This window comes from Scyliorhinus torazame, chromosome 3 (genome assembly GCF_047496885.1).
Source record: "Scyliorhinus torazame isolate Kashiwa2021f chromosome 3, sScyTor2.1, whole genome shotgun sequence".
Classification (NCBI taxonomy): domain Eukaryota; kingdom Metazoa; phylum Chordata; class Chondrichthyes; order Carcharhiniformes; family Scyliorhinidae; genus Scyliorhinus; species Scyliorhinus torazame.
The window spans coordinates 235709120-235733244 of record NC_092709.1 but is presented as its reverse complement, the minus strand read 5'-3'; the positions used below and the strand labels follow the sequence as shown (position 1 = coordinate 235733244).

The 24125-nt window shown below is 49.8% G+C and overlaps 1 protein-coding gene and 1 pseudogene across 2 annotated transcripts in view; one reads left to right on the top strand and one right to left on the bottom strand.

Annotated features, from left to right (window-relative positions):
- LOC140409001 (putative nuclease HARBI1 pseudogene) overlaps positions 1-24125 on the top strand; it is a 378119-nt pseudogene that overhangs the window by 183813 nt on the left and 170181 nt on the right.
- Positions 1-24125, bottom strand: part of ankrd55 (ankyrin repeat domain 55) — a 169508-nt gene that overhangs the window by 22525 nt on the left and 122858 nt on the right. For both annotated transcript variants that reach the window (XM_072497012.1, XM_072497013.1), the window contains one exon: positions 20036-20700. In XM_072497012.1, the coding sequence (XP_072353113.1) occupies positions 20036-20700 (665 nt within the window). The remainder of the gene's footprint in view (positions 1-20035; positions 20701-24125) is intronic.

Genomic DNA, 24125 nt, shown 5'->3' with positions numbered 1-24125 from the left:
GAAAGAGCTGTATTTTAACACCCCAGCGGAGGCTGATGAGTTCGTTAGGGTGAACAAGCTGGGAGAGGATCACACGCAACCACATTGAAAGACATGAGGACGGAAAAAGAACGGAAAACTAGGACAAAGAGCGGAGGACAGACCACAAACAAGGACAATGGACTCATGAACTGTGCACATGGGGGTTATGCCTTGCGCGGGGGTGTGCTGTCTTGTCTCAGAGATTATCTTCTCTCTCAATGCAATGGGGGGGGGGGGGGGGAGTGGAGCGAGGGAAATGAGAGTGAGGAAAGCAAATAGGAGGGCGAGACAAGGGCCAGTAGGAGAAAGGTTAAACCGGGCCAGAACTGGGCGAATACTGGGAGGAGGGCTACCGTACTAGCGAGGAGAGCCAGCACGGTAGGGCAGGAAGGAAGGAGGGCCGCGGCGCCCCTCTCAGGGGATGGGGAGCGCCTGGCACAAGGAAGGGAGAGGGGGCAGAAGGGGGGGGGAGAACGCAGGGGGGTGACAAAGGTACAGGGGCTCGGGGGGGGAGAGGAGTCTGGGGGAGAACACAGAACAAAAGAGAAGGGTGAGATAGTAAAGCAGTACAGACATCGGCCTCGGCGGGCATGGAGCAGGGTGAGGAACCAAGAGGGCGCCGCAAACAGCCGCTCGAGAGGGCATCAGGGCAGAGAGAAACCCTGGAGCGCAAGGGCGCACCTGTGTGGCACACACACAGCTGGTGGCCGCATTGAGTGCCCCCTGGGCAAAGAGAAACCCCTGAGCATTGGGGCATGACCCCATGGTGATAGCGGTGATCCTGGCCATTTTGGACTGCTCCCAAACAAAGGGAAACCCCGGAGTGCAGGGGCGCATCCACCAGGTAAGTATGGATGATCCCACAGGACCAGGGGGTCAGAAACCCCCCCCACCAGATGTCGTGTTGGGTGTTCTGCTGCACAAATGATCCAACACGGCTGTAGATGGTACAACTCTGTTTTATTGTCTAAACAACGGTTACAACTAACTGCTGGCTTGGGTACGTGCTTAACCAGCTAAGCTGTGGACCCAGCCCTATCACTATCTTAGTGAGGCACTCAGCACATGGACTATGTCTGAGTGGCATGCTGTGAGCTCTGTGCTCTGAGCTATCTCCTGGTAGAATGAGCGGGAACTGTGGTGTTCCGTTTTATAGTGCGTGTGCTCTCACTGGTGATTGGCTGCGATGTTATGTGTGTGTTGGTTGGTCCAACTGTTTGTCCATCAGTGTGTGTGTGATTGCACCATGATATGTTAATATGGATATCATGACACCAGGATTGTTACCTGGAATGTAAGGGGACTCAACGGCCCAGTGAACAGATCCAGAGTGTTCGCCCACCTAAGCCTAAAAGCAGACATAATCTACCTACAAGAGACACACCTGAGGGAGAAGGACCGACTGCTGGTAAGGACGGGCTGGGTGGGACAGATGTACCATTCATGCTACGGGACGAGGGCTAGGGGGGTAGCAATATTACTTAGCAAAAGGACGAGGTTCACAGGAACCAAGACAGTTACGGACCCAGGGGAAGGTACGTCATGGTCAGCGGTGTCCTGGAAGGAGCACCTGTCGTACTGGCAAATGTGTACGCTCCCAACTGGGACGACTCAGAATTCATAAAGAAGACCACGGCAGAAATCCCCGACCTTGACACACACCGATTGATTATGGGGGGCGACTTTAACTGCATGCTGGACACACTGACTGACCGATCAAACCCCAGAACGGGGAAAACGGCTGGCATGGCTAGGGAGCTAGGGGCCTTTATGGAACAGATGGGGGCAGTGGACCCATGGAGGTTCCTGCACCCGGGAGAAAAGGCGTTCTCGTTCTTTTTGCAGGTGCACAAGGTATACACCCGTATCAACTTCTTTGCTGTGGGGCTATCGGTGCTTCCAGGGATCACGGGAACGGACTACTCCGCGATCGTTATCTCCGACCACACTCCACACTATATGGATGTGAGGTTGGAGACAGGCTGGGCCCAGTGCCCCACATGGAGGCTGGACACGGACCTCCTGGCCGACAAGGTTTTCTGCCAAAAAATGTCACAGGCCATAGGCGATTACGTTAGTAACAACCAAAACAGGGAGGTCTCACCCTCCATGTTTTGGGAGGCACTGAAGGCCGTGATCAGAGGAGAGATCATAGCCTACCAGGCAAGTAGATTTAGGGAAGAGAGGGTGGCCAGGCAACAGCTAGTGGACTCCATTCTGGAAGTCGATAGAAAGTACTCCGAAGCCCCGACCATAGAGCTGCTGGCGGAGAGGGAAAAGCTGCAAATGTCTGCTATCCACTAGGAAAGCAGTGTACCAACTCTGCCAGACACGGGAGACCTTCAACGAACACGGAGACAAGGCTGGCCGCCTATTGGCTCACCAGCTGAGAAAGCAGCCACGAGGGAAATAGCGCAGGTTAAGGATAGCAACGGCAGAATGGTAACAGAGCCAAAGCAGGTCAATCGGGCATTTGAGACCTTCTACCGGGGACTGTACACCTTCGAGCCCCCTAACGGGGGCGCGGGGATGAAACGGACTGGAACTACCAGTGGTGGGGGAAGACAGATGGGGAGAGCTGGGAGCACCAATAGACCTGGGAGAAATCATGGAGAGCATCAGCTCCATGCAGGCAGGGAAAGCACCGGGACGCGACGGGTTCCTGGCGGACTTCTACAAAAGATTTGCACCAGTCCTGGCCCCACACTTCAGGGACATGTTGGCGGACTCACTGGCAAGGGGCACCCTGCCCCCCACGCTAGCGCAGGCCACAATTTCACTGATACCCAAAAAAGATAAAGACCTGACGGAATGTGGATCATACAGACCCATTTCACTGCTGAACGTGGATGCGGAAATTATCGCAAGGTCCTGGCCAAAAGGCTGGAGGGCTGCGTACCAGAGGTGGTCGCAGAAGACCAAACGGGCTTTGTCAAGGGTAGGCAGCTCACAGCGAACATCAGGTGGCTACTGAATGTGATAATGACCCTCCCACCCCCCGGGAGAGAACACCAGAGGTGATCGATTCCCTGGACGCAGAAAAGGCCTTTGACAGAGTCGATTGGAGCTACCTCCTCGAGGTACTGGGACGGGATTCACTGCCTGGGTGAGTCTCCTGTACAACGCTCCCAAAGCGAGTGTCCGAACTAACACCGCCAGCTCTGAATACTTCCAGTTACAGAGAGGAACAAGACAGGGCTGCCCCCTGTCCCCATTCTTGCTCGCGATACAGATCGGACCCCCGGCGATAGTCCTGCGGGACGCAAAAAGCTGGAAGGGAATCCGGAGAGGAGACATAGAGCACACTCTATGCAGATGACCTGCTCCTCTATGTCTCGAAGCCACAGGAGGGACTGAAGCCAATATTGCAAATACTGAAAGAGTTTGGAACCTTCTCGGGCTACAAACTTAACCTGGGCAAAAGTGAGACATTCCCAGTGAACCCAAAAGGGGGAGGGACAGAGCTGAAGGGGCTCCTGATCAAAACAGCCCAGAACAGAAAAGAGGGAAAGTCAGAGGGGGCCTGGCTCTACCGAACATACAATACTACCACTGGGCAGCAACGGCAGAAAAGGTGAGGGGATGGGTATAAGAACCCGTCACAGATTGGGTACAAATGGAGGAGGCATCCTGTAAAGAAACAATCCTCCGGGCCCTGGCCACATTAGCACTCCCATCCTCCTCAACAAGGTACACAACGAGCCCAGTGGTAGCGGCCACGCTGAGAACGTGGACCCAGTTGAGACAGCACTTTGGGATAACCAAAATGTCCCCCATGGCCCCCGTCTGCAGCAATCACAGTTTCCCCCCAGCCATGCAAGATACCACCTTCAAAAGATGGCGGCAGGACGGGGGCACACTGACGGTCTACGTAGGGCGCAGACTGGCAACACTGGACGAACTGATGAGGAAGTGGAAACTAGCAAAAAGACAGGAATTGAGACACCTCCAAATAAAGCACTTCCTCCGCAAAGAGACAGTAGGGTACCCTGGGGCCCCAGAAAGCACACTACCAGAGGACCTGATAGCCCCCCCTTCTCGCTGCTTGTGCCTATGTGGGAAAATATACGGACAGCTACTGAACAGAGCTCGAACACCACTGGACAGGACCAGACAAAAATGGGAGGACGAACTGGGGACAGAGGTAGGATGGGGACTCTGGAGCGGAGCCCTGAGCAGGGTGAACTCCACCTCCTCCTGCGCAAGGCTAAGCCTAATGCAGCTCAAAGTGGTGCACAGAACGCACCTGACCAGAACCCAAATGAGCAGGTTCTTCCCGGAGGTGGAGGACAAATGTGAACGGTGCCAGAGGGGCCCGGCCAACCACACCCACATGTTTTGGGCTTGCCCCAAGCTTGCTGGGTTCTGGACAGCCTTCTCCGAGGCAATGCCCAAAGTGTGGGGGTGAGGGTGAAGCCATGCCCAATCTTCGGGGTATCGGTGCAGCCAGTGCTACACATGGGGAAGGGGGCCAACGCCCTTGTTTTCGCTTCCCTAATCGCACACCGGAGAATCCTGCTCGGCTGGCGATCGGCAGCACCGCCCAAAGCTGCAGACTCGCTGACCTCTTGGAATTTCTCCACCTAGAGAAGATTAAGTACTCCATCCGAGGGTCAGAGGAAGGCTTCCTGGATACTTGGGGGCAGTTCGCGGCCTGTTCCAAAACCTGTTCGAGGCCAGCAACGAGGAGTAAGCCATGGGAAAAAAAACCCAAAAAGATGAAGAACCAAAGGACTGCGCAACCCGGGGGGGGGGGGGTGGATTGGGGAAATCACAAGAGAAGAGGAAGGGTGCTGAAACCAATCGGGGGGGGGGGGGGGAAGTGGAGGGGGAAGGGGGTGGAGGGGGGGGCGGAGGGGCGGAGGGGGAGAGGAGGAAGGGGGGGGTATCATAGACCGATCCAGAGGGCAGCAAAATGTCTCTAATGAAGGACAAAACAAACCTTTCTATAAAATAAATTAAATTAGCGCGGGCAAGGAAAATGTAATGTATATAAGTAACAACTGTTTAGAAATATGAGAAAAGCCAATAAAAAGATTAAAAAATAAAAAAAAAGATGGGTTCAATGAAGGGTGCAGGAGGAAATGCAAGGAGTAGCACCATGCATACATAAAAATTAGGTGTCAATCTGGTGAAGGTACAATCCTGGACTAAAGGTAAAGATAAGATAAAGTCGCCAGATGACCATCGGCTGCTTTCCGCTTTGAGGGGGAGAGCTGACTGGTGGTGATTTTACCTGAGGATCATCACACCATACCTCAGATTGAGAAGGTGGGCCTTCATGAATAACCTCAAGTGGTACGGGAAATGAACCCAGAACTACGTGCCTGCCAAACCGTGAAAGCAGCATGCAATCGACATAGCTAAACGATCCCACAATAAACAGATAATTTCTAAGCTCTGTAGTCCTACCACATCCAATCTTGAATGATGGTGGACAATTAAACAACTAACTGAAGGAGAAGGCTCCACAAATATCTCATCCTCAATGATGCATGAGCACAGCACATCAGTACACCAGGGAAGGCATTTGCAAAAATCTTCAGTCAGGTGCCAAGTGGATGATCTATCTCAGTATCCTCCTGAGGTCGCCTGCATCTCAGATGCCAGTCTTCAGCCAATTTGTTTCATTCCATGTGATACCAAGAAAAAGCTGAAGGCACTGAACACTGTAAAGGCTATGGGCCATGACAACATTCCAGCAATAGTACTGAAGACTTGTTCTCCAGAACTAGCTGTGCCTTTAGCCAAGTTCCAACGCTGGTATCTACCCGACAATGTGAAAAATTGCCCAGGTATATCCACAAAAAGTAAGATAAATCCAACCTGGCCAATTACTCCCCCATCAGTCTATTCTCAGTCATCAGCAGAATGATGGAAGGGGTCCTCAACAGAGCTATCAAACAGCTCTTACTCAAATCAACCTGCTCACTGGTTCTGCCAGGGAAACTCCCTGACCTTATTCCAGCCTTAGTTTAAACATGGAGGTAATAACCCTCATGAGGCCCACAGAGATACCCTAATCGATCTCCCCGTGGGACTTGTGCAATACAAACTTCCCCGGTAGTGGGCGGAGGCCCTAGCTGGTGGACAGTGTAAAAGCCGGCCCGGACAGGGACCAGCATCCTGGTACGGGGGCTGATTGTGTATATGTCGCCGGAGTGGCTGTTTTCTATGTCTACAATAAACGCGCGTTTATTCACTTATCTTCATATCGGACAAAAGAGCTGGATTCAAGAGATGAACCATGAGTGAGTGCCCTTGACGTCAAAATCGGGTTTGAATGAGTGTGGCATCAAGGAGCCCTAGCAAAAGTTGAATTATGGAAATCAGGAGGAAAACTCTCCATTGGTTGGAGTCATGCCGAGCACAAAGGAAGATGGTTGTGGTTGTTGGAGGTCAATCCTCTGAGTCCCAGGATATCATTGCAGTCGTTCCTCAGGGCAATTTCCTAGGCCAATCATGTTCAGCTGCTTCATCAATGACCTTCGATCCATCATGTCAGAAGAGACATGTCCACTGATGTTTGCACCATTTGTGACTCCTCAGATACTGAAGCAGCTCATGTTCATAGGCAGCAAAACCTGGACAACATTCAGGCTTGGGCTGATAAGTGGCAAATAACATTCATGCCACACAAGTACCAGGCAATAACCATCTCCAACAAGAAAGAGAATCTAATCGCCACTCCTTGACATGAATTGGGGGAGTATGAGGGCCTCCGTGGCTCTCCGGGCTTGCCGCTGTCGCCCGGCTTGCAGCCTCCGGCTGATCCTTAGGTTCCTCACCAGCCTTTTCTTCCAGCCCCTGCTGGTCCGGCGCCACCTCATCATCCTCGTCCTCCTCCTCGGAGATGGCCACATGTTCCTCATCACCAAACTCCAGCACATCGCCCCGCTGGGCGGTGTACTGGAGTGCACTACCGAAGCGGTCGAGGCATCGGAACCGCATCTTGAAGAGTCCGATGCACTGCTCAATCACAGTCCGGGTGGCTGCTTGTGCCTGGACTGGTTGTACTGGGTCACCGCTTCGGTCTCCGGCCTCTGTACTGGTGTCAATAGCCAGGTTCTCAGCGGATACTCCTTATCCCCCAAGAGCCAGCAGCTCAACCTGGGATGCTCCCCGAAGAGGCCAGGAATGACCGATTTCCCCAGGATGTAGCCGTCATGCACACTCCCTGGGAAGCGGGCACACACATGCATTATCTTCAGCTGGTGGTCACATACAAGCTGTATGTTGAGAGAGTGGAACTCCTTATGGTTAACATAAGGCACCCCCAGATGGCCTGGTGAGCACAGGGTAACATGCGTGGTATCTATTAACTCCTGGATCTGGGGCATCCCGATGATGGAGGGCACGCTGCCTGGGCATCTTGCTGGGCTTGCTCCATGTCAAAGATGATGTAGTTCTGCGCCTGGGCATATAGGGCATCTGTGACCTTCCAGATGCACGCGTGGGCTGTGGCCTGTAAAATGCCACACAGGTCCCTGCTCAAGCCCTGGAATGATCCTGAGACGTAAATGTTCAGGGCTGCAGTGACATTGAAGGTCACCCGGAGCGGGTGTGCTCCTCCTTCATGTGGTGCTAAGTCCGCATGGTAGATGCCACACCATCTCTTGCTGAGACGGAGCCTCAATGTGACTAAGGGGAACAGTAGACAGGGAAGAGATGATGAACGCAAAGGGACAGGTGGTCTGAGGTGCATTTGTTTCAATGCGAGAAGTGTAGCAGGTAAGGCAGATGAACTTAGGGCTTGGATTAGTACCTGGGAATATGATGTTATTGGTATTACTGAGACTTGGTTGAGGGAAGGGCAAGACTGGCAACTAAATATCCCAGGGTATAGATGCTTCAGGAGGGATAGAGAGGGAGGTAAAAGGGGTGGAGGAGTTGGATTACTGGTCAGAGATGATATCACAGCTGTGATTAATCATAGAATAGAATTTACAGTGCAGAAGGAGGCCATTCGGCCCATCGAGTCTGCACCGGCTCTTGGAAAGAGCACCCTACCCAAGGTCCACACCTCCACCCTATCCCATAACCCAGTAACCCCACCCAACACTAAGGGCAATTTTGGACACTAAGGGCAATTTATCATGGCCAATCCACCTAACCTGCACATCTTTGGACTGTGGGAGGAAACCGGAGCACCCGGAGGAAACCCACGCACACACGGGGAGGATGTACAGATTCCGCACAGACAGTGACCCAAGCCGGAATCGAACCTGGGACTCTGGAGCTGTGAAGCAATTGTGCTATCCACAATGCTACCGTGCACGATGGAGGATTTGAGCACTGGGGCAATGTGGGTAGAGCTAAGAAATAGGAAGGGTGCAGTAACATTGTTGGGACGTTACTACAGGCCTCCCAAAAGCGAGCGTGAAGTAGAGATACAAATATGTAGACAGATTATAGAAAAATGTAGGAGCAATAGGGTGTTCGTGATGGGAGATTCTAACTTCCCCAACATTGAATGGGACTCATGTAGTGTTGGAGGCGTAGATGGAGCAGAATCTGTAAGGAGCATCCACGACAGTTTTTTAGAGCAGTATGTAAATAGTCCAACTCGGGAAGGGGCCATACTGGACCTGGTATTGGGGAATGATCCCGGCCAGGTGATTAAAGTTTCAGTCGGTGCTTACTTTGGGAATAGCGATCACAATTCCGTAAGTTTTAGAATACTCATGGACAAAGATGAGAATGGCCCTAAAGGAAGAGTGCTAAATTGGGGAAAGGCCAAGTATAACAAAATTCGGCAGGAGCTAGGGAATGTGGATTGGGAGCAGCTGTTTAAGGGTAAATCCACATTTGAAATGTGGGAGTCTTTTAAGGAAAGGTTGATTAGAGTGCAGGACAGACATGCCCCTGTGAAAATGAGGGATAGAAATGGCAAGATTGGGGAACCATGGATGACGGGTGGAATTGTGAGACTAGCTAAGATGAAAAAGGAAGCATACATAAGATCTAGGCGACTTAAAACTGATGAAGCTTTGGAGGAATATCGGGAAAGTAGGACAAATCTCAAACGCGCAATGAAGAGGGCTAAAAGGGGTCATGAAATATCTTTGGCTAACAGGGTTAAGGAAAATCCCAAAGCCTTTTATTCGTATATAAGGAGCAAGAGGGTAACTAGAGAAAGGATTGGCCCACTCAAAGACAAAAGAGGGAATTTATGCGTGAAGTCAGAGGAAATGGGTGAGATTCTTAATGAGTACTTTGCATCGGTATTCACCAAGGAGAGGGACATGACGGATGTTGAGGCTAAAGATGGATGTTTAAATACTCTAGGTCAAGTCAGCATAAGGAAGGGGGAAGTTTTGGGTATTCTAAAAGGCATTAAGGTGGACAAGTCCCCAGGTCCGGATGGGATCTATCTCAGGTTACTGAGGGAAGCAAGGAACGAAATAGCAGGGACCTTAACATATATCTTTGCAGCATCCTTGAGCACGGGTGAGGTCCTGGAGGACTGGAGAATTGCTAATGTTGTCCCTTTGTTTAAGAAGGGTAGCAGGGATAATCCAGGGAATTATAGACCTGTGAGCTTGACGTCAGTGGTAGGCAAACTGTTGGAGAAGATACTGAGGGATAGGATCTATTCACATTTGGAAGAAAATACTTATCAGTGATAGGCAGCATGGTTTTGTGCAGGGAAGGTCATGTCTTACAAACCTAATAGAATTCTTTGAGGAAGTGACAAAGATGAGGGAAGGGCTGTAGGTGTCATATACATGGACTTCAGTAAGGCTTTGGTAAAGTTTCCCATGGCAGGTTGATGGAAAAAGTGAAGTTGTATGGGGTTCAGGGTGTACTAGCTAGATGGATAAAGAACTGGCTGGGCAACAGGAGACAGAGAGTAGTGGTGGAAGGGCGTGTCTCAAAATGGAGAAAGGAGACTAGTGGTGTTCCACAGGGATCCGTGCTCGGACCACTGTTGTTTGTGATATACATAAATGATCTGGTCGAAGGTATAGATGGTCTGATTAGCAAGTTTGCAGATGATACTAAGATTGGTGGAGTTGCAGATAGCGAGGAGGACTGTCAGAGAATACCGCAAAATATAGATAGATTGGAGAGTTGGGCAGAGAAATGGCAGATGGAGTTCAATCCAGGCAAATGCGAGGTGATGCATTTTGGAAGATCTAATTCAAGAGCGGACTATACGGTCAATGGAAGAGTCCTGGGGAAAATCGTTGTACAGAGAGATCTGGGAGTTCAGGTCCATTGTACCCTGAATGTGGCAACGCAGGTCGATAGAGTGGTCAAGAAGGCATATAGCATGCTTGCCTTCATCGGACAGAGTATTGAGTACAAGAGTCGGCAGGTCATGTTACAGTTGTATAGGACTTTAGTTAGGCCACATTTGGAATACTGCATGCAGTTCTGGTCGCCACATTACCAGAAGGATGTGGATGCTTTAGAGAGGGTGCAGAGGAGGTTCACCAGGATGTTACCTGATATGGAGGGTGCTAGCTATGAAGAAAGGTTGAGTAGATTAGGATTATTTTCGTTGGAAAGACGGAGGTTGAGGGGGGACCTGATTGAGGTGTACAAAATTATGAGAGGTATGGACAGGGTGGATATCAACAAGCTTTTTCCAAGAGTGGGGGTGTCAATTACAAGGGGTCACGATTTCACGGTGAGAGGGGGAAAGTTTAATAGATTTCATAGATTTTACAGTGCAGAAGGAGGCCATTCGGCCCATCGAGTCTGCACCGGCTCTTGGAAAGAGCACCCTACCGAAGCCCACACCTCCACCCTATCCCCATAACCCAGTAACCCCACCCAACACTAAGGGCAATTTTGGACACTAAGGACAATTTAACATGGCCAATCCACCTAACCTACACATCTTTGGGCCGTGGGAGGAAACCGGAGCACCCGGAGGAAACCCACGCACACACGGGGAGGACGTGCAGACTCCGCACAGACAGTGACCCAAGCCGGAATCGAACCTGGGACCCTGGAGCTGTGAAGCAATTGTGCTATCCACTATGCTACCGTGCTGCCCCAAGGGAGATGTGCGTGGAAAGTGTTTTACGCAGAGGTTGGTGGGTGCCTGGAACGCCTTGCCAGCGGAGGTGGTAGAGGCGGACACAATAGCATCATTTAAGATGCATCTAGACAGATATATGAACGGCGGGGAACAGAGGGAAGTAGATCCTTGGAAAATAGAAGACAGGTTTAGGTAAAGGATCTGGATCGGCGCAGGCTGGGAGGGCCGAAGGGCTTGTTCCTGTGCTGTAATTTTCTTTGTTCTTGTTCTTCCTGCGGCACACACTGTTCGTCGTCTGCACGAACGACTAGCGGGCCTGTACAGCCTGGGCCATCATGGGACTCCCCCTCTGGGTCCCTCCCTGGCCTGATGGGTGGCCGGGTCCTCAGGGTGTGAGACTGGGTCCAGCACATGAGCCGCCACCGCGAGCATCTGCAGATGCTGCTGCTGCCATCTCCGGCGTTTGGTCGCCATGACTATCAGCTCGGGCAAGTTCTGAGTCCAATATCCATGCCACAGCATTCAATGTCTGTAAGGGATTGGGACAAACAGCAGTGGTTCCCATCCTGGGACCCTCCATGCCTCCACTAAATACACCTCCCCCCTCACCCCGGAAGCCATGTCCATGCACACCCGGCCACAGCGGGCCCTCCTTACTGGACCCCAGACCCTGTACCCCAGACACCCACTCACAACGTCACCTGGAACTGGCGGTGGTCCCCTCCCCGTGGCACTCACCCACCCTCTGGTCGTCGACATGTCCCCGGAGCTGTGTCCCATTTCTTGGGTGTTCGGATGTTGGCTGCTGCGTTTGTGGTGTTGCCTCCCGCAGTGTTCAGGCATGATGTCCAGGCATAATGATTTGATTGGGATTTTGGGCAATGACTCCCACATGCTACATGGCCTGCCCACCCACTGGAATCCACTTGCTCATCCAAGCACGATGCCAATTCCCTATTAGCGATAGCCTTCAGCCACACGGCCAGGAGCCTCGGCAGTCAATGGGGGTTATGGGTGGCCGGTGGGACAGATGGGGCAGGGACAAGCCTTGCTACCAGAATGGGTAAACACTACCCAGGGGTTGGCATGTTAGTGCCGCAAGCAGTTGCCCTCCTATTGCTCCCCCAGCGCCTCCCTCCCTCCCATGGCGGCCCACCCCAGCTGGGGCTGTTTCCCCACCAGCCAAGGATCTCCCATTCCCCGCTCCCTCTGAATATTGGGGTGGCAAGCCCAGCGCACCAGGCCTCTTTCACTGTGAGAAAAGATGGCTACTCACATCCTCAGTTCACCATCGAAGCCCTTCTGCTAGGTTCACGTTTTTTAAAAGGAGTACTAATCAGCGCCAGCATGACCACTTGCTGGAGAGGCCGCTGAATGACAGGAGGTCATTGGATCAGGGGTGGTTCTCGTTAATTGTATGGAAATAGGGCTAAAATGGTGAGAATTAGTTTCTCGCCACACGACAGCGAGATCCTGGTTTCGCCTAGGGGAGCGGGCCGGTTGCATCAGGAACTGTTTGGCACCTGGCACAATTCTCGTTTTCATCCTCTCCTGCTATTCACCGGCCTTGTTTTGTCGGAAGTGAATCACTTCTGTTTGCGCTGATGCTAGGAGCAGCGCCCAGCAGTGAATCCCTCTCCCTTACCGTGCTAAGTTATGCATCGTGGGGAACTTGAGGGATTCCGTTCCAAATTCCGATTTCGGGCCGCCATTTTGAACAGGTGGCCTGATACTGAGGTTCAGCGGTTGGCCCCTCTCCCCTTACAATGCAAATCCTGCCCCTCCACCGCTGGTCACCCCACAGCACGCATACGCAAGAGGATGACCTGAAACCCTCGACCCCACCAGACCCACATGAGAGACCCCCATCAGAGACCACCACCAGAGACCCAGAATGTTCAAATTGCATTGCACCTAGAAGATTGGTGGGGTCACTGCAGGGTGAATTAAGTGTGTAAAAATCCTTCCCAACCACATTCCTGCCACTGACTGCACAGAATTATTATTGCTGCTTTGTTTTTGGACACTTTTGCCCTTTCCTATAAAACCAGGGATTCATAAAACTTTTCAAAAAATTAAAAAGCTTCATCATCATATCCTCCTCTTATTAATGAAATGTGTATCTTTGCCCAAGTTGCTTTCTGATGAGTAAATTTTTTAAAAATATGACATCACATACTCTCAATTCTCATTCGAGAGCAGGGTGCCTGTGTATTTTTGTGTTTCTTGTAAAAATCTAAGGGGAAAGCAGAGTGCGAGAGCATGTTATCAACTGCTTCATTTCCTTGGTTACATTGGTGGCCGATGTGTTAAGTAAATACAAGTGTATTGTGCAAGTGTATACAAAGCATTTCCTCCGAAATGCAGTATGTGGTTAAAACGGTAGTAGCGGAGCACGACATAAAGGGATTATCACCTACTTTCAGATTATTTGCTAGTTCATCTCTTCTGGGTGTTGCTTTCAGCAGAAGGTCGATCACCCCAGGGTGTTTAGAGAACTATTCTCCGACTTGCACCTCAGCGAGGAAAATATTTGTGTAATATCTGCACTTCAGGAAGGATTTCCTCACTTTAATATGCTACCTGCTGCTACCCTAACTGCATCCTCAGAGCAGGGCAAGGGCTGCATTGATAGTGGCTGAGAAGTTGATGGCAATGCACATTGCTTTGTCACACCATGGGCGAAATTCTCCGGATACGGCGCGATGTCCGCCGACTGGCGCCCAAAACGGCGCAAATCAGTCGGGCATCGCGCCACCCCAAAGGTGCGGAATGCTCCGCATCTTTGGGGGCCGAGCCCCAACCTTAAGGGGCTAGGTCGGCGCCGGACGAATTTCCGCCCCGCCAGCTGTCGCGGAAATGACATCTCCGGGCGGCACATGCGCGGGAGCATTAGCGGCCGCTGACGGCATTCCCACGCATGCGCATTGGAGGGAGTCTCTTCTGCCTTTGCCGTGGTGGAGACCGTGGCGGAGGCGGAAGGGAAAGAGTGCTCCCAAGGCACAGGCCCGCCCGCGGATCAATGGTCCCCGATCGCGGGCCAGGCCACCGTGGGCGCCCCCCCCCCTGGGGCCAGATCGCCCCGCGCCCCCCCCAGGACCCCGGAGCCCGCCCGCGCCCCCCCCAGGACCCCGGAGCCCGCCCGCGCCACCTTGTCCCGCCGGTAATGTAGGTGGTTTAATCTACGTCGGCGGGACAGGCATTTTAGCGGCGGGACTTCGGCCCATCGGGGCCGGAGAATCGCGGGGTGGGGGGGGGGGGGGGGGCAGCCAACCGGCGCGGCGCGATTCCTGCCCCCGCCGAATATCTGGTGCCGGAGAATTCGGCAACCGGCGGGGGCAGGATTCACGCCAGCCCCCGGTGATTCTCCGACCCGGCGGGGGGTCGGAGAATCTTGCCCCATGTGTAAACCCTGCCCTGTACCAGAGCTAAAAGTGATTCCATACCTGCTGCACCCAGCTTGAGTATGAACATAGGCAGTGAACAGAGGAGGCTCAGAGGAGGTTTGTTGAGGCATTTAAAATTATGAGGGACCTGGATAGAGTGGTTAGGAAAGACCCATTTCCCTTCATAAAAATGTCTATAACCAAAGTAGATTTAAAATAATTGGTAGCAGGAATTGAGAATACTTTTCACCCAGAGGATGCTAGCGGTCTGGAACTCACTATTTGAAAAGCTGGTGGAGGCAGAAACCTTAATCATGTTTCTAAAACACTTGGATAAGTACTTGAAGGGCTGTAATTTACTGGGCTATAGGCCAAGAGTTATGAGGTGTGATTGGATTGAATAGTTCTCTTTTGGACAAAATAGGCTATAAATCTTTGTGTGTTCCTTTCTATTTCTCTACTTTTGAATTTTAGTCACCTCTACTTTTCTCCTAACTCGGTTAATTTGTTTCTTAAATCATCATACGAACACACAAACATATGAAATAGGAGCAGAAGTAGGCCATTTGGCCCCTCGAAACAGCCATTCAGTAAGATCATGGCTGATCTGTTTGCGTTGAGTTCCACATTCCCCATCAACCACTAATAATCTTTGATTCCCTTGCCTCACAAGAACCTATCTACTCCTGCCTTAAAAATATTCAGTGACCTTGCTTCTTCCACCTTCTGAGACAGACGGCTGGATTCTCCGATTCTGGGGTCATGTCCCCACGCCGGCGTGGGAGCAGCGCCGTTTTATGGCAGAAAAAATGGCGTAAAACGGCTACCGATTTCCCATTTCCCTGAGGCTAGCATGCCGGAAGCGTAGAGCACCCGGCTCTAGCTGCCGATACAGCCCGGAAAATTGCCGGGTCCGTGGCTGCGCATATGCACAGTGGCGGCCTGCAGCGGCCGCACTGTGGTACATGGTGCAACCGTGTACCACATGGACTCAGCCCGCAAAATGGTGACCCCACTTAGGCCGGCTCTTGCGCCCCCGACCACCCCCTCACAGTGCCTCCAGCCCCTAATAAATGAAATGAATGAAAATCGCTTATTGTCACAAGTAGGCTTCAAATGAAGTTACTGTGAAAAGCCCCTCGTCGCCACATTCCAGTGCCTGTTCGGGGAGGCTGGTATGGGGGCTGTTGTCTCCCCCTGCCCACGGATCGGCCCTACCCCGACTGTGGCGGTGCTGGACTGAGTCCGCAGCCGCCACGCCGAGTTCCCAACGGATGAGACCACACGACCGACGCCTTCGGGAACTTGGCCGGTCAGGGGCAGAGCATTGGGGGGCAGGTCTCAGGCAATGTCATGAGGCCTTCGTTACGTGGCACAGCATACTCGGAGAGTATGCCACTTTGGAGGGGGCAGAGCATCACGAAAGCGGTGCCGCCCCCGATTTGGTCGGAAACTGTGATTTCGGCGATCGGAGATTCCAGCCCAGAGATTTCCAAAGTTGCACAACCCTCTGACATAATTGTTTTTTTGTCTGATACTGTTGACTACAATTGAGAAGGTTCCAACGATCTCGGAAAGTTGCATTGTCTTTGAGAAGAGTATCACCCTCTTCAACTTGGAGAGGGAAGAAACCATTTGTATTTGGTCCATCTATGTTCTTAATAGCTTGGAAGGAGCAGCATATGGTGTACAGGTCTGCATTGCATTGGATTTCATTAGCCTTCTCTACCCACTACTTACTTTTGATGACACATATATTCTCTAAGTTTCAGGTCTCATTTCTGCTGTGATGTAGAGTGATTTTGACACATAATGAAGGTGTTTCCAGTCAAAGATCTTGCATATTTCTTCATCATTTTCATAATACCTGTTTTGGTGCCTTCGAGATTTAAACCTGTTGAACTGTGTGTATGTATCTTGGATCGCTTTTTTCAGCTTGATACAAAGGCGGGATTTTCCGGGACCGACCTCCAGTGGAGGGAATCCCGATAGCCTGGGGAATCCCTGGTGTCGGGCCCAAATGGGTTTCACGCCGGTCGTGAAATCCATTGCGAATCTCCAAGCCCACCCCGCTGGCCCCGATGAGCTTCCTGACATCCTCAAGGGGGTTAACACCCAGAGCTATTTTGAATGGAATTTACAGGCCCGATTCACCTGCCTCCTACTTTGCTCCAGCAGCCCCCAGCTGAGAGTCCTGCAGATGCCAATTGGTGCAAATCCTGAGAAATGGGAACTTGGCAGCTTGTAGTCCGAGGGATAGCAAGGGGATAAGTATTCTCCCTAAAAATGCCTCCAGAGTGCCAAGACGGCATCCTTCATGGGAGGTGGGGGTCAGTGCTAGGCTAGAGGGGTTTGATCGGGGGTCTTTCCTGGGGTGGCGTTGCTTAGCTGCTCTTTCCTTTGGCAACCTTTCAACCCTTTAAACCGCTTACCGTGACAAAGCTTGGAGGAGAGAGCTTGCTTTTGGGAGTCTTGTGTGGTGGACGGCATGGTAGCACAGTGGTTAACATGTTTCTTCACAGCCGGGGTCTCAGGTTCAATTTCCGCTTGGGTCACTGTCTGTGCGGTGTCTGCACGTTCTCCGCGTGTCTGTGTGGGTTTCCTCCGGGTGCTCCAGTTTCCTCCCACAAGTCCTGAAAGACGTGCTTCTTTGAATTGGACATTCTGAATTCCCCCTCCATTTCCTGAGCAGGCACCAGAATGTGGCAACTAGGGGCTTTTCACAGTAACTGCGTTTCAGTTTTAATGTAAGCCTACTTGTGACAATAAATATTATTATTAGGTATGCGGATTATGTGGCCCGCCCAATGTAGCTAATTAACCATAACCAGTGCCTTGAGACTGGGGATGGTGGCCTGAGACAGGAATATTGGAGCATCTATCCTGCCATCAAATCCGCTGGCGATATTTCTCCAGGGAGTTAGGGATTTGCTATACGTTATCCATGTCCCTGAAGCATACAAGAAGGCAGGTAGCCCCATGAGCTTGGTGCTGGGTTTCAGGCATTTGTCGCCAAACACTCTTTTCCTAAGTTGTCTAAAGGCTGCTCTGCCACACTGGAGGCAATGTTAAGTTTCATCATCGACATCTGCCGTCTCTGAGAAGTGGCTCCAAAGGTATGAGAAATTATTTACATTGTCCAATAATTTTCTGAGGCTCTTTACAGTCAGGTGGCAGTGTTATGCTGTGGGAGCAGGCTGGTCGAGGACCTTTGTCTTCCAGATGTTTAGCCTAAGGCCTATTCTTTCATACCCCTCCACGAATGCATAGACAATAATTTGGAGCTCGGCCTCTGTGTGTGCACATGCAAGCATTGTTTATACCCTGCATGGCTTGTGTGATGTGCATATTCTTCCCATCCATGATTTTGACAATGATGTAGTCCATGGTGAACCCAACTCTGTGTATATGACGATCCTCCTCTGGTTTCCCCTCCAGAAGAAAGTGTATCCTCCCCCTTCTTTAAGCTGGCCTTCCGCAAGGAATTGGATTTCATTGAAAGCAGCAATATTGATATTACACCTCACAAGCTCACAAGTAACTATGGCGGTTCTTCTTTCAGGGCATTTACTGTTGTGATTGTCCATAGGTTGTGCACATTTCAAGTACAGAAATTCATGTGTATTATTGTTTGTGTGTATTTTGACTGCAAGGGTGGTGATTCCACTGGGTGCAGTTTCCTGGTCAGGACTGTTTGGAATGCTTTAGACAACTTTTCTAGCACTTTTGCCAAGTGAGATGAGCAGAGGGGATACTAAAGAGGACTGCTGAGTCAAGAATGCTGCACCTGGGAACTTACTTCTTCCCAAATCCAAGCACTTGCAATCCTCAAGTACCCACAGCCTATGTACAGGTTTAATATTTTCATTGTCCATAGCAGAGGACTGCACATGCCATCTTTTAACGTGAGGAAGTTGGTGCGCACTCAACAACTGCACAATCTTGTTGGATTGGCAATCTTTACCCAATGTCATGGCAAGCTGTGACAACTGGTGACTGTCAATCCCATTGCAGCCTTCATCCATCTTCACAGTCATTGGTGTGCGCGTGCGCCTTATTTAATGTCCATTTCACCATTGAGGACTTGAAACTTATGTTTTAATAGAGTTACACCCTCTAGTTCCACCCAGTTCAGTGTAGCAGGTTCATCTGTTGCAGCTTTTAGCTGGAGCAGTCTTGGTGGAAGGACAAGTTGTGATTAAAGCCATAACCGATACACCTTCTGGAGTTTGAGGAACAGTACCAATGGGATCATCTAAATTCCTGGTTGGCTTAGACGCTGTGATTTACAATATCTCTTTATGTGCCTAGGTGTCAAATTTTGTTTAATAATGGTCTTGTGACCATTTAGGACATTTTCTTATGTTGAAACTACTATCTAATTTCAAGTTGTTAATGCCTGGAGGATGTCTTGGTCCCTTGTGAATACAGAAATTCACTACTTCCTTCCCTTCCCCACCATGCTTCCAGTGCAGCTTTTGAAAACCTCAGAGCCTGAATTCTGTCATGCTGTTCCATGCTGTTCTTGGCACCTTGACAGTGTCGACATGGCAGTGTCAACCTGGCAGTGTCGACCTGTTGGCACTGCCAGGTCGGCACTGCCAGGGTTCCAAGATGGTACTAGCAAGGGGCAGGACTTAAAAGTGACAGAGCATATTTAAATGAGGATTATATCATGGCTCAGGGCTGTGGAGAATCCAAAGCGGGTTCTCTCCAGCGCTAAATCCGCTGTGGTCCCTCCTCTTCGATTCTGTGCTACCGCGTGGCTCCAGCACGATCTGTGGACACGGACATCACGACCTCTGCAGACATCAGCAACACCCCAAATCTTGACCCCAGATGAGCAACCTCGCATCATTGCTAAATGTCTTGATCACCCTCCTTCCCCACACCACGCAGACATGAGGGTGACCCAGTCATCCCCCACCCTCCCATCCATCCTTCCCTTGATGGGCTTGAACCAGATTATATCGGGGCGCGGGAGTGGGGAGCGAAACGCGCTTTTGTTCCTCCCCTGCAATTCTCTGGTCCTGCGTGGCACAATTGCGATCTGTGCAAGAGCATGCAGGGCCAGAGAATCGAGCCCACCATCATTTGGGTGAGACAGTAAACAGAGGTCTTGTCTTCTCTCTCTCGAATGGATTTAAAAGAGCCTACAGTAGTATTTCAAAGAAGAGTAATAGAGATTTTCCCAATTTGCAAGCCAATAATTGTCTCAATCAACACCACAAAACAGATAACTTGGTCATTATCACTGTTATTTGTGAGAATTTGTTATTTGCAAAATGACTGCCATGTTTCCTGCATTACAACACAGACAGCACCTCAAAATACTTAATTGGCTGTAAAGCGCTTTGTGACATCTGGTGGTCATGAAAGGCACAATATAAATGCAAGTCTTTCTTTGAACAGACAACATAAAATTGGCATGTTGGATACATTGTGGTCAACAAAAGTGCATATATTGTACCCAATCTAATTCAGCTCTCTATATTTTAAAGTAGTAATATAGCTTTTCTTAAATATGATTGCTCATTACACTTCAAAGTAATATATTGCATGATGTATTTTAAGACATTGTTTCATAAGTCATGATATAAACATAAGTATTTCAGTGTAACATTTTAAAAGTTACCTTGAGGTTTGTTGTATAAGCAGGGAAGTTGAGGATGTTGCGAGAGTTCCATGTGTTTGGCTCTTTCTTGCAGAAATACTTCCAGTAGCTTTGATGAAGGAGGATCAGTCCATGCTTTATGGGGCAAAACGTGATTGGTGTCTTTGGCCCATGGACCATCCAAAAGTTGCTGAGAGCTCGTCCTGTTCCCAAACAAGTCATGTTCACTGCGGCTTTTTTGAGACCTATGCGCAAAATGGTGTGTACTAGACTTATTCTCTGTGCTCTGATCTGTGCAAGGCGAATTTAAAAACAGAGGATTGCTCAGAGTTAGTGGTGGAAGGCTCTGTGTCCGTATTGGGGGAAGACTTTTATATACTTTTTGTTTTTTGTCTGTCTGCTGTTTCTGATTTGCTAGCTCTGCAGTTGTTTTCCTCTGCCTGCTCTCCTCCGTCCATTCCTCCAGGACATCACTATTGTTGGAATCCATGATGCAATCAAAGGTTGTTATAATGTCATCGACTTCGGAAGTTTCATCTCTTAGGCATTTTTCCTTGTTTTTAACTTTCCGAGTGCTCTTTTTCTCATCCTTTTTCTTTTTGCAGGAGAATATCTGGTTCAATACACTGAAGCGCCCCTCTTTCTTCTTGCTGCTTTGGGAAAGTTGCTGTCTAACAGGGTCAGGTCTGTATTCAATAAAAATAATATTAAATAAAACTTTACAAACAGATTTTATCATGTTTTTCACTAGTGGTTATTATTTAAAGCATAAAATAACCATAGATGTTAAAAGGTTTACAACGAATTGTCATTTGAGCAGCATTTTATAAGTTAGACATCAACTAAAGTCATCGGGCGGAATTCTCCGACCCCTGCCAGGTCGGAGAATCGCTGCGGCGCCGCACGAATCGCGCCACGCCGACCCGATGCCAGATGCCGCAGAGCAGAGAATCAGCGCCACTGGGGCCGGCGTGGCCGGAGTGGTTGGCGCGGCGCCAGTCGGGGTATGCACCGACTCTCCGGCCCGGGCCGGCACGCTGATTCTCCGGCCCGGATGGGCCAAGCGGCCGTCAACAAAAAGCCCAGTCCCGCCGGCACCGTTCTAACATCCTCTGAGCCGACGGGACCTCGCCGTTGAAGGGTCTGGGGGCGGCCTCTTGGGGGAGGATTCCGACCCCGGGAGGCCCTCTGTAGTGGCCTGGCCCGCGATTGGGGCCCACCGATCGGCGGGCCAGCCTCTCTGTCTTGGGGCCTCCTTTCCTCCGCGCCAGCTCCTGTAGCCCTGCACCATTTGGCGTCGGGGTAGGCGCGGGGAAGAAGGCCACTGCGATGCGCTAGTTGGTGCCGGCCCAACTGCGCTTACCCAGCGCCGGGTTCATGCCGGGATCGGCAGTTGTAGCGACGTGGGCCGCTCCAGCGCCATGCTCTCTCACTGTGGCCCAGAGAATCGGGTCTCGGAACGGGCGTCGACGCTGGAGTAAAACACTCCCGTTTTTACGCAGGCGTCGACACTTAACCACCTGATGGGAGAATCATGCCCATCAACTATTTTATCGTATTCTTAACTGTCTTTAGTTCTTTATTTTAATGGTTGTTATTTGTAATTATTATGAGCTGTACATTTTTCTTCATAGAAGTAAAATCTTCACTTTAAAATCCTTATTTCTAGACATTGTCAAATGCTGTTCAAGAGAAAAAGATCATTATATATGCCAAGTCTATGCTGCCTACATTTCTCTATACTGTTGTTTTTCAGTTTGGGCTGAAGATATCTGCGATGACCATTTTCAGTCTATTTGATGAATGTGCATCGCTCTGGGTATTATAGGTCTCATGTTGATTTATCCCTCCTGACAAGATGAGGCACTATACAATTTTGAGGTTATGGTCTGGCACCCTAGATGAGAACTGGCATCCTGACTTGTAGCTTGATTGTTACTTGAGTTGGAATTTGAACTCAGATTTCCAGCATGCAAGCCTGGTGTATTGTTACAGTTTGTGAGTTGTTTTATAAATATTGTTTTCCAGTGCTGCTATTTAGTATAGGTACAATAATAATTTTTGGAGATGCTGAGCTCAAGTCAAGTGTTACTGTTGCTGTTGATATTCTGTAGGGTATTTTGTTTTATATCGATGCTATTTTTCCAAAAGGTTATTAAAGTATGAGTCCACATGGATTATGATTGTTTTTCAGACTGGACAAAGGCTGGTAGTGGAGTTCCCCAGGGCCAATGGGACCTTGCGCTACCTGATATATATTAATGACCTAGACTTGGGTATACAGGGCACAATTTTAAGGGATGACAAAAATTGGTCTGGCAAGGATTTGTTCCCCACTGACTCTTTGTACGGAGGAAATAAGACCCTGGCATCCGAAGAGTCAGTGGGGAACACGTCTCTGCCAACTCCGACTGTTCTGCAGCCAATTTACACTTCAATAAGCGTTGATCAGCTGCAGATGGCAGAGCAGCTCAGAAACCAATTCACTAATAAAGTAAAAGATGCTGAACACTATTCCATACTAGTTGATTCACCATCAGATGTGAGTCATGTGGACCAATTAACATTAATTTTAAGGTGACCAGTGATGATGCAGTTGTATGACGACTTATTTGTTTTGTCCAGCTACAATCCCACTGTTCTGAGCGTCTAGTGAAAACTACTTTGCAAATCATTGCAAATTTAGGTTTGGACATCAAAAATTGTCACGGGCAGAGCTTCAACAATGCTGCAAATGGTAGGAAAATATTCAGGTCTAGAAGCATGGTGGCACAGTGGTTAACACTTGTGCCTCATAGTGCCAGGGACCCAGGTTCGATTCCAGCGTTGGGTGACTGTGTAGAGTTTGCACATTCTCCCTGTGGCTGTGTGGGTTTCCTTTGGGTGCTCCGGTTTGCTCCTACAGTCCAAAGATGTGCAATTTCAGTGGATTGGTCATGCTAAATTGTCCCTTGGTGTCCAAAGATTTGCAGGTTAGGTGGGGTTGCGGTGAAAGGGCATGAGAGTGGGCCTAGGTCGGGTGAGCTGTTGGAGGGTCGGTGCATGCTTGATGGACCAAATGGCCTCCTTCTGCACTGCACTTCTCCCAAGCCGGGAATAATCTCTGAAGAAAACTGTTGATTTATTTTGCGTTCTTTTCAACAGAAGTTTCAATGAGAATGCTAAAAGCCACTGCAGTAAGATAATTAAGTGAATTCTACCGGGAGCACATAGACAAATCTTTTTGAAGGTGAAATGAAACACTTCATTAATTTCATAGATAATGATGAGCTCTGTGCTTCGAGGTCACTAACTGATTTGTAAACATGATCTGGAAGAAGGTACTGAAGGCACTGTTGCTAAGTTTGCAGATGATACAAAGATATGTAGAGGGATAGGTAGTATTGAGGAAGCAAGGGGGCTGCAGAAGGATTTGGACAAGCTAAAAGAGTGGGCAATCAAGTGGCAAATGAAATACAATGTAGAAAACTGTGAGGTTATGCAATTTGGAAGGAGGAATTTAGGCATAGACTATTTTCTAAATGGGGAAATGCTTAGGAAATCAGAAGCACAAAGGGACTTGGGAGTCCTTGTTCATGATTCTCTTCAGGTTAATGTGCAGCTTCAGTCGGCAGTTAAGAAGACAAATTCAATGTTAGCATTCATTTCAAGAGGGCTATAATACAGGACCAGGGATGTACTTCTGAGGCTGTATAAGGCTCTGGTCAGACCCCATTTGGGGTATTGTGAGCAGTTTTGGGCCCCGTATCTAAGGAAGGATGTGCTGGCCTTGGAAAAGGTCCAAAGGAGGTTCACATGAATGATCCCTGGAATGAAGAACTTGTCATATGAGGAATGGTTGAGGACTCTGGGTCTGTACTCGTTAGAGTTCAGAAGGATGAGGGGGGATCTTATTGAAACTTACCGGATACTGCGAAACCTGGATAGAGTCGACGTGGAGAGGATGTTTCCACTTGTAGGAAAAACTAGAACCAGAGGACACCATCTCAGACTAAAGGGACAATCCTTTAAAACTGAGATGAGGAGGAATTTCTTCAGCCAGAGGGTGGTGAATCTGTGGAACTCTTTGCCACAGAAGGTTGTGGAGGCCAAATCACTGAGTGTCTTTAAG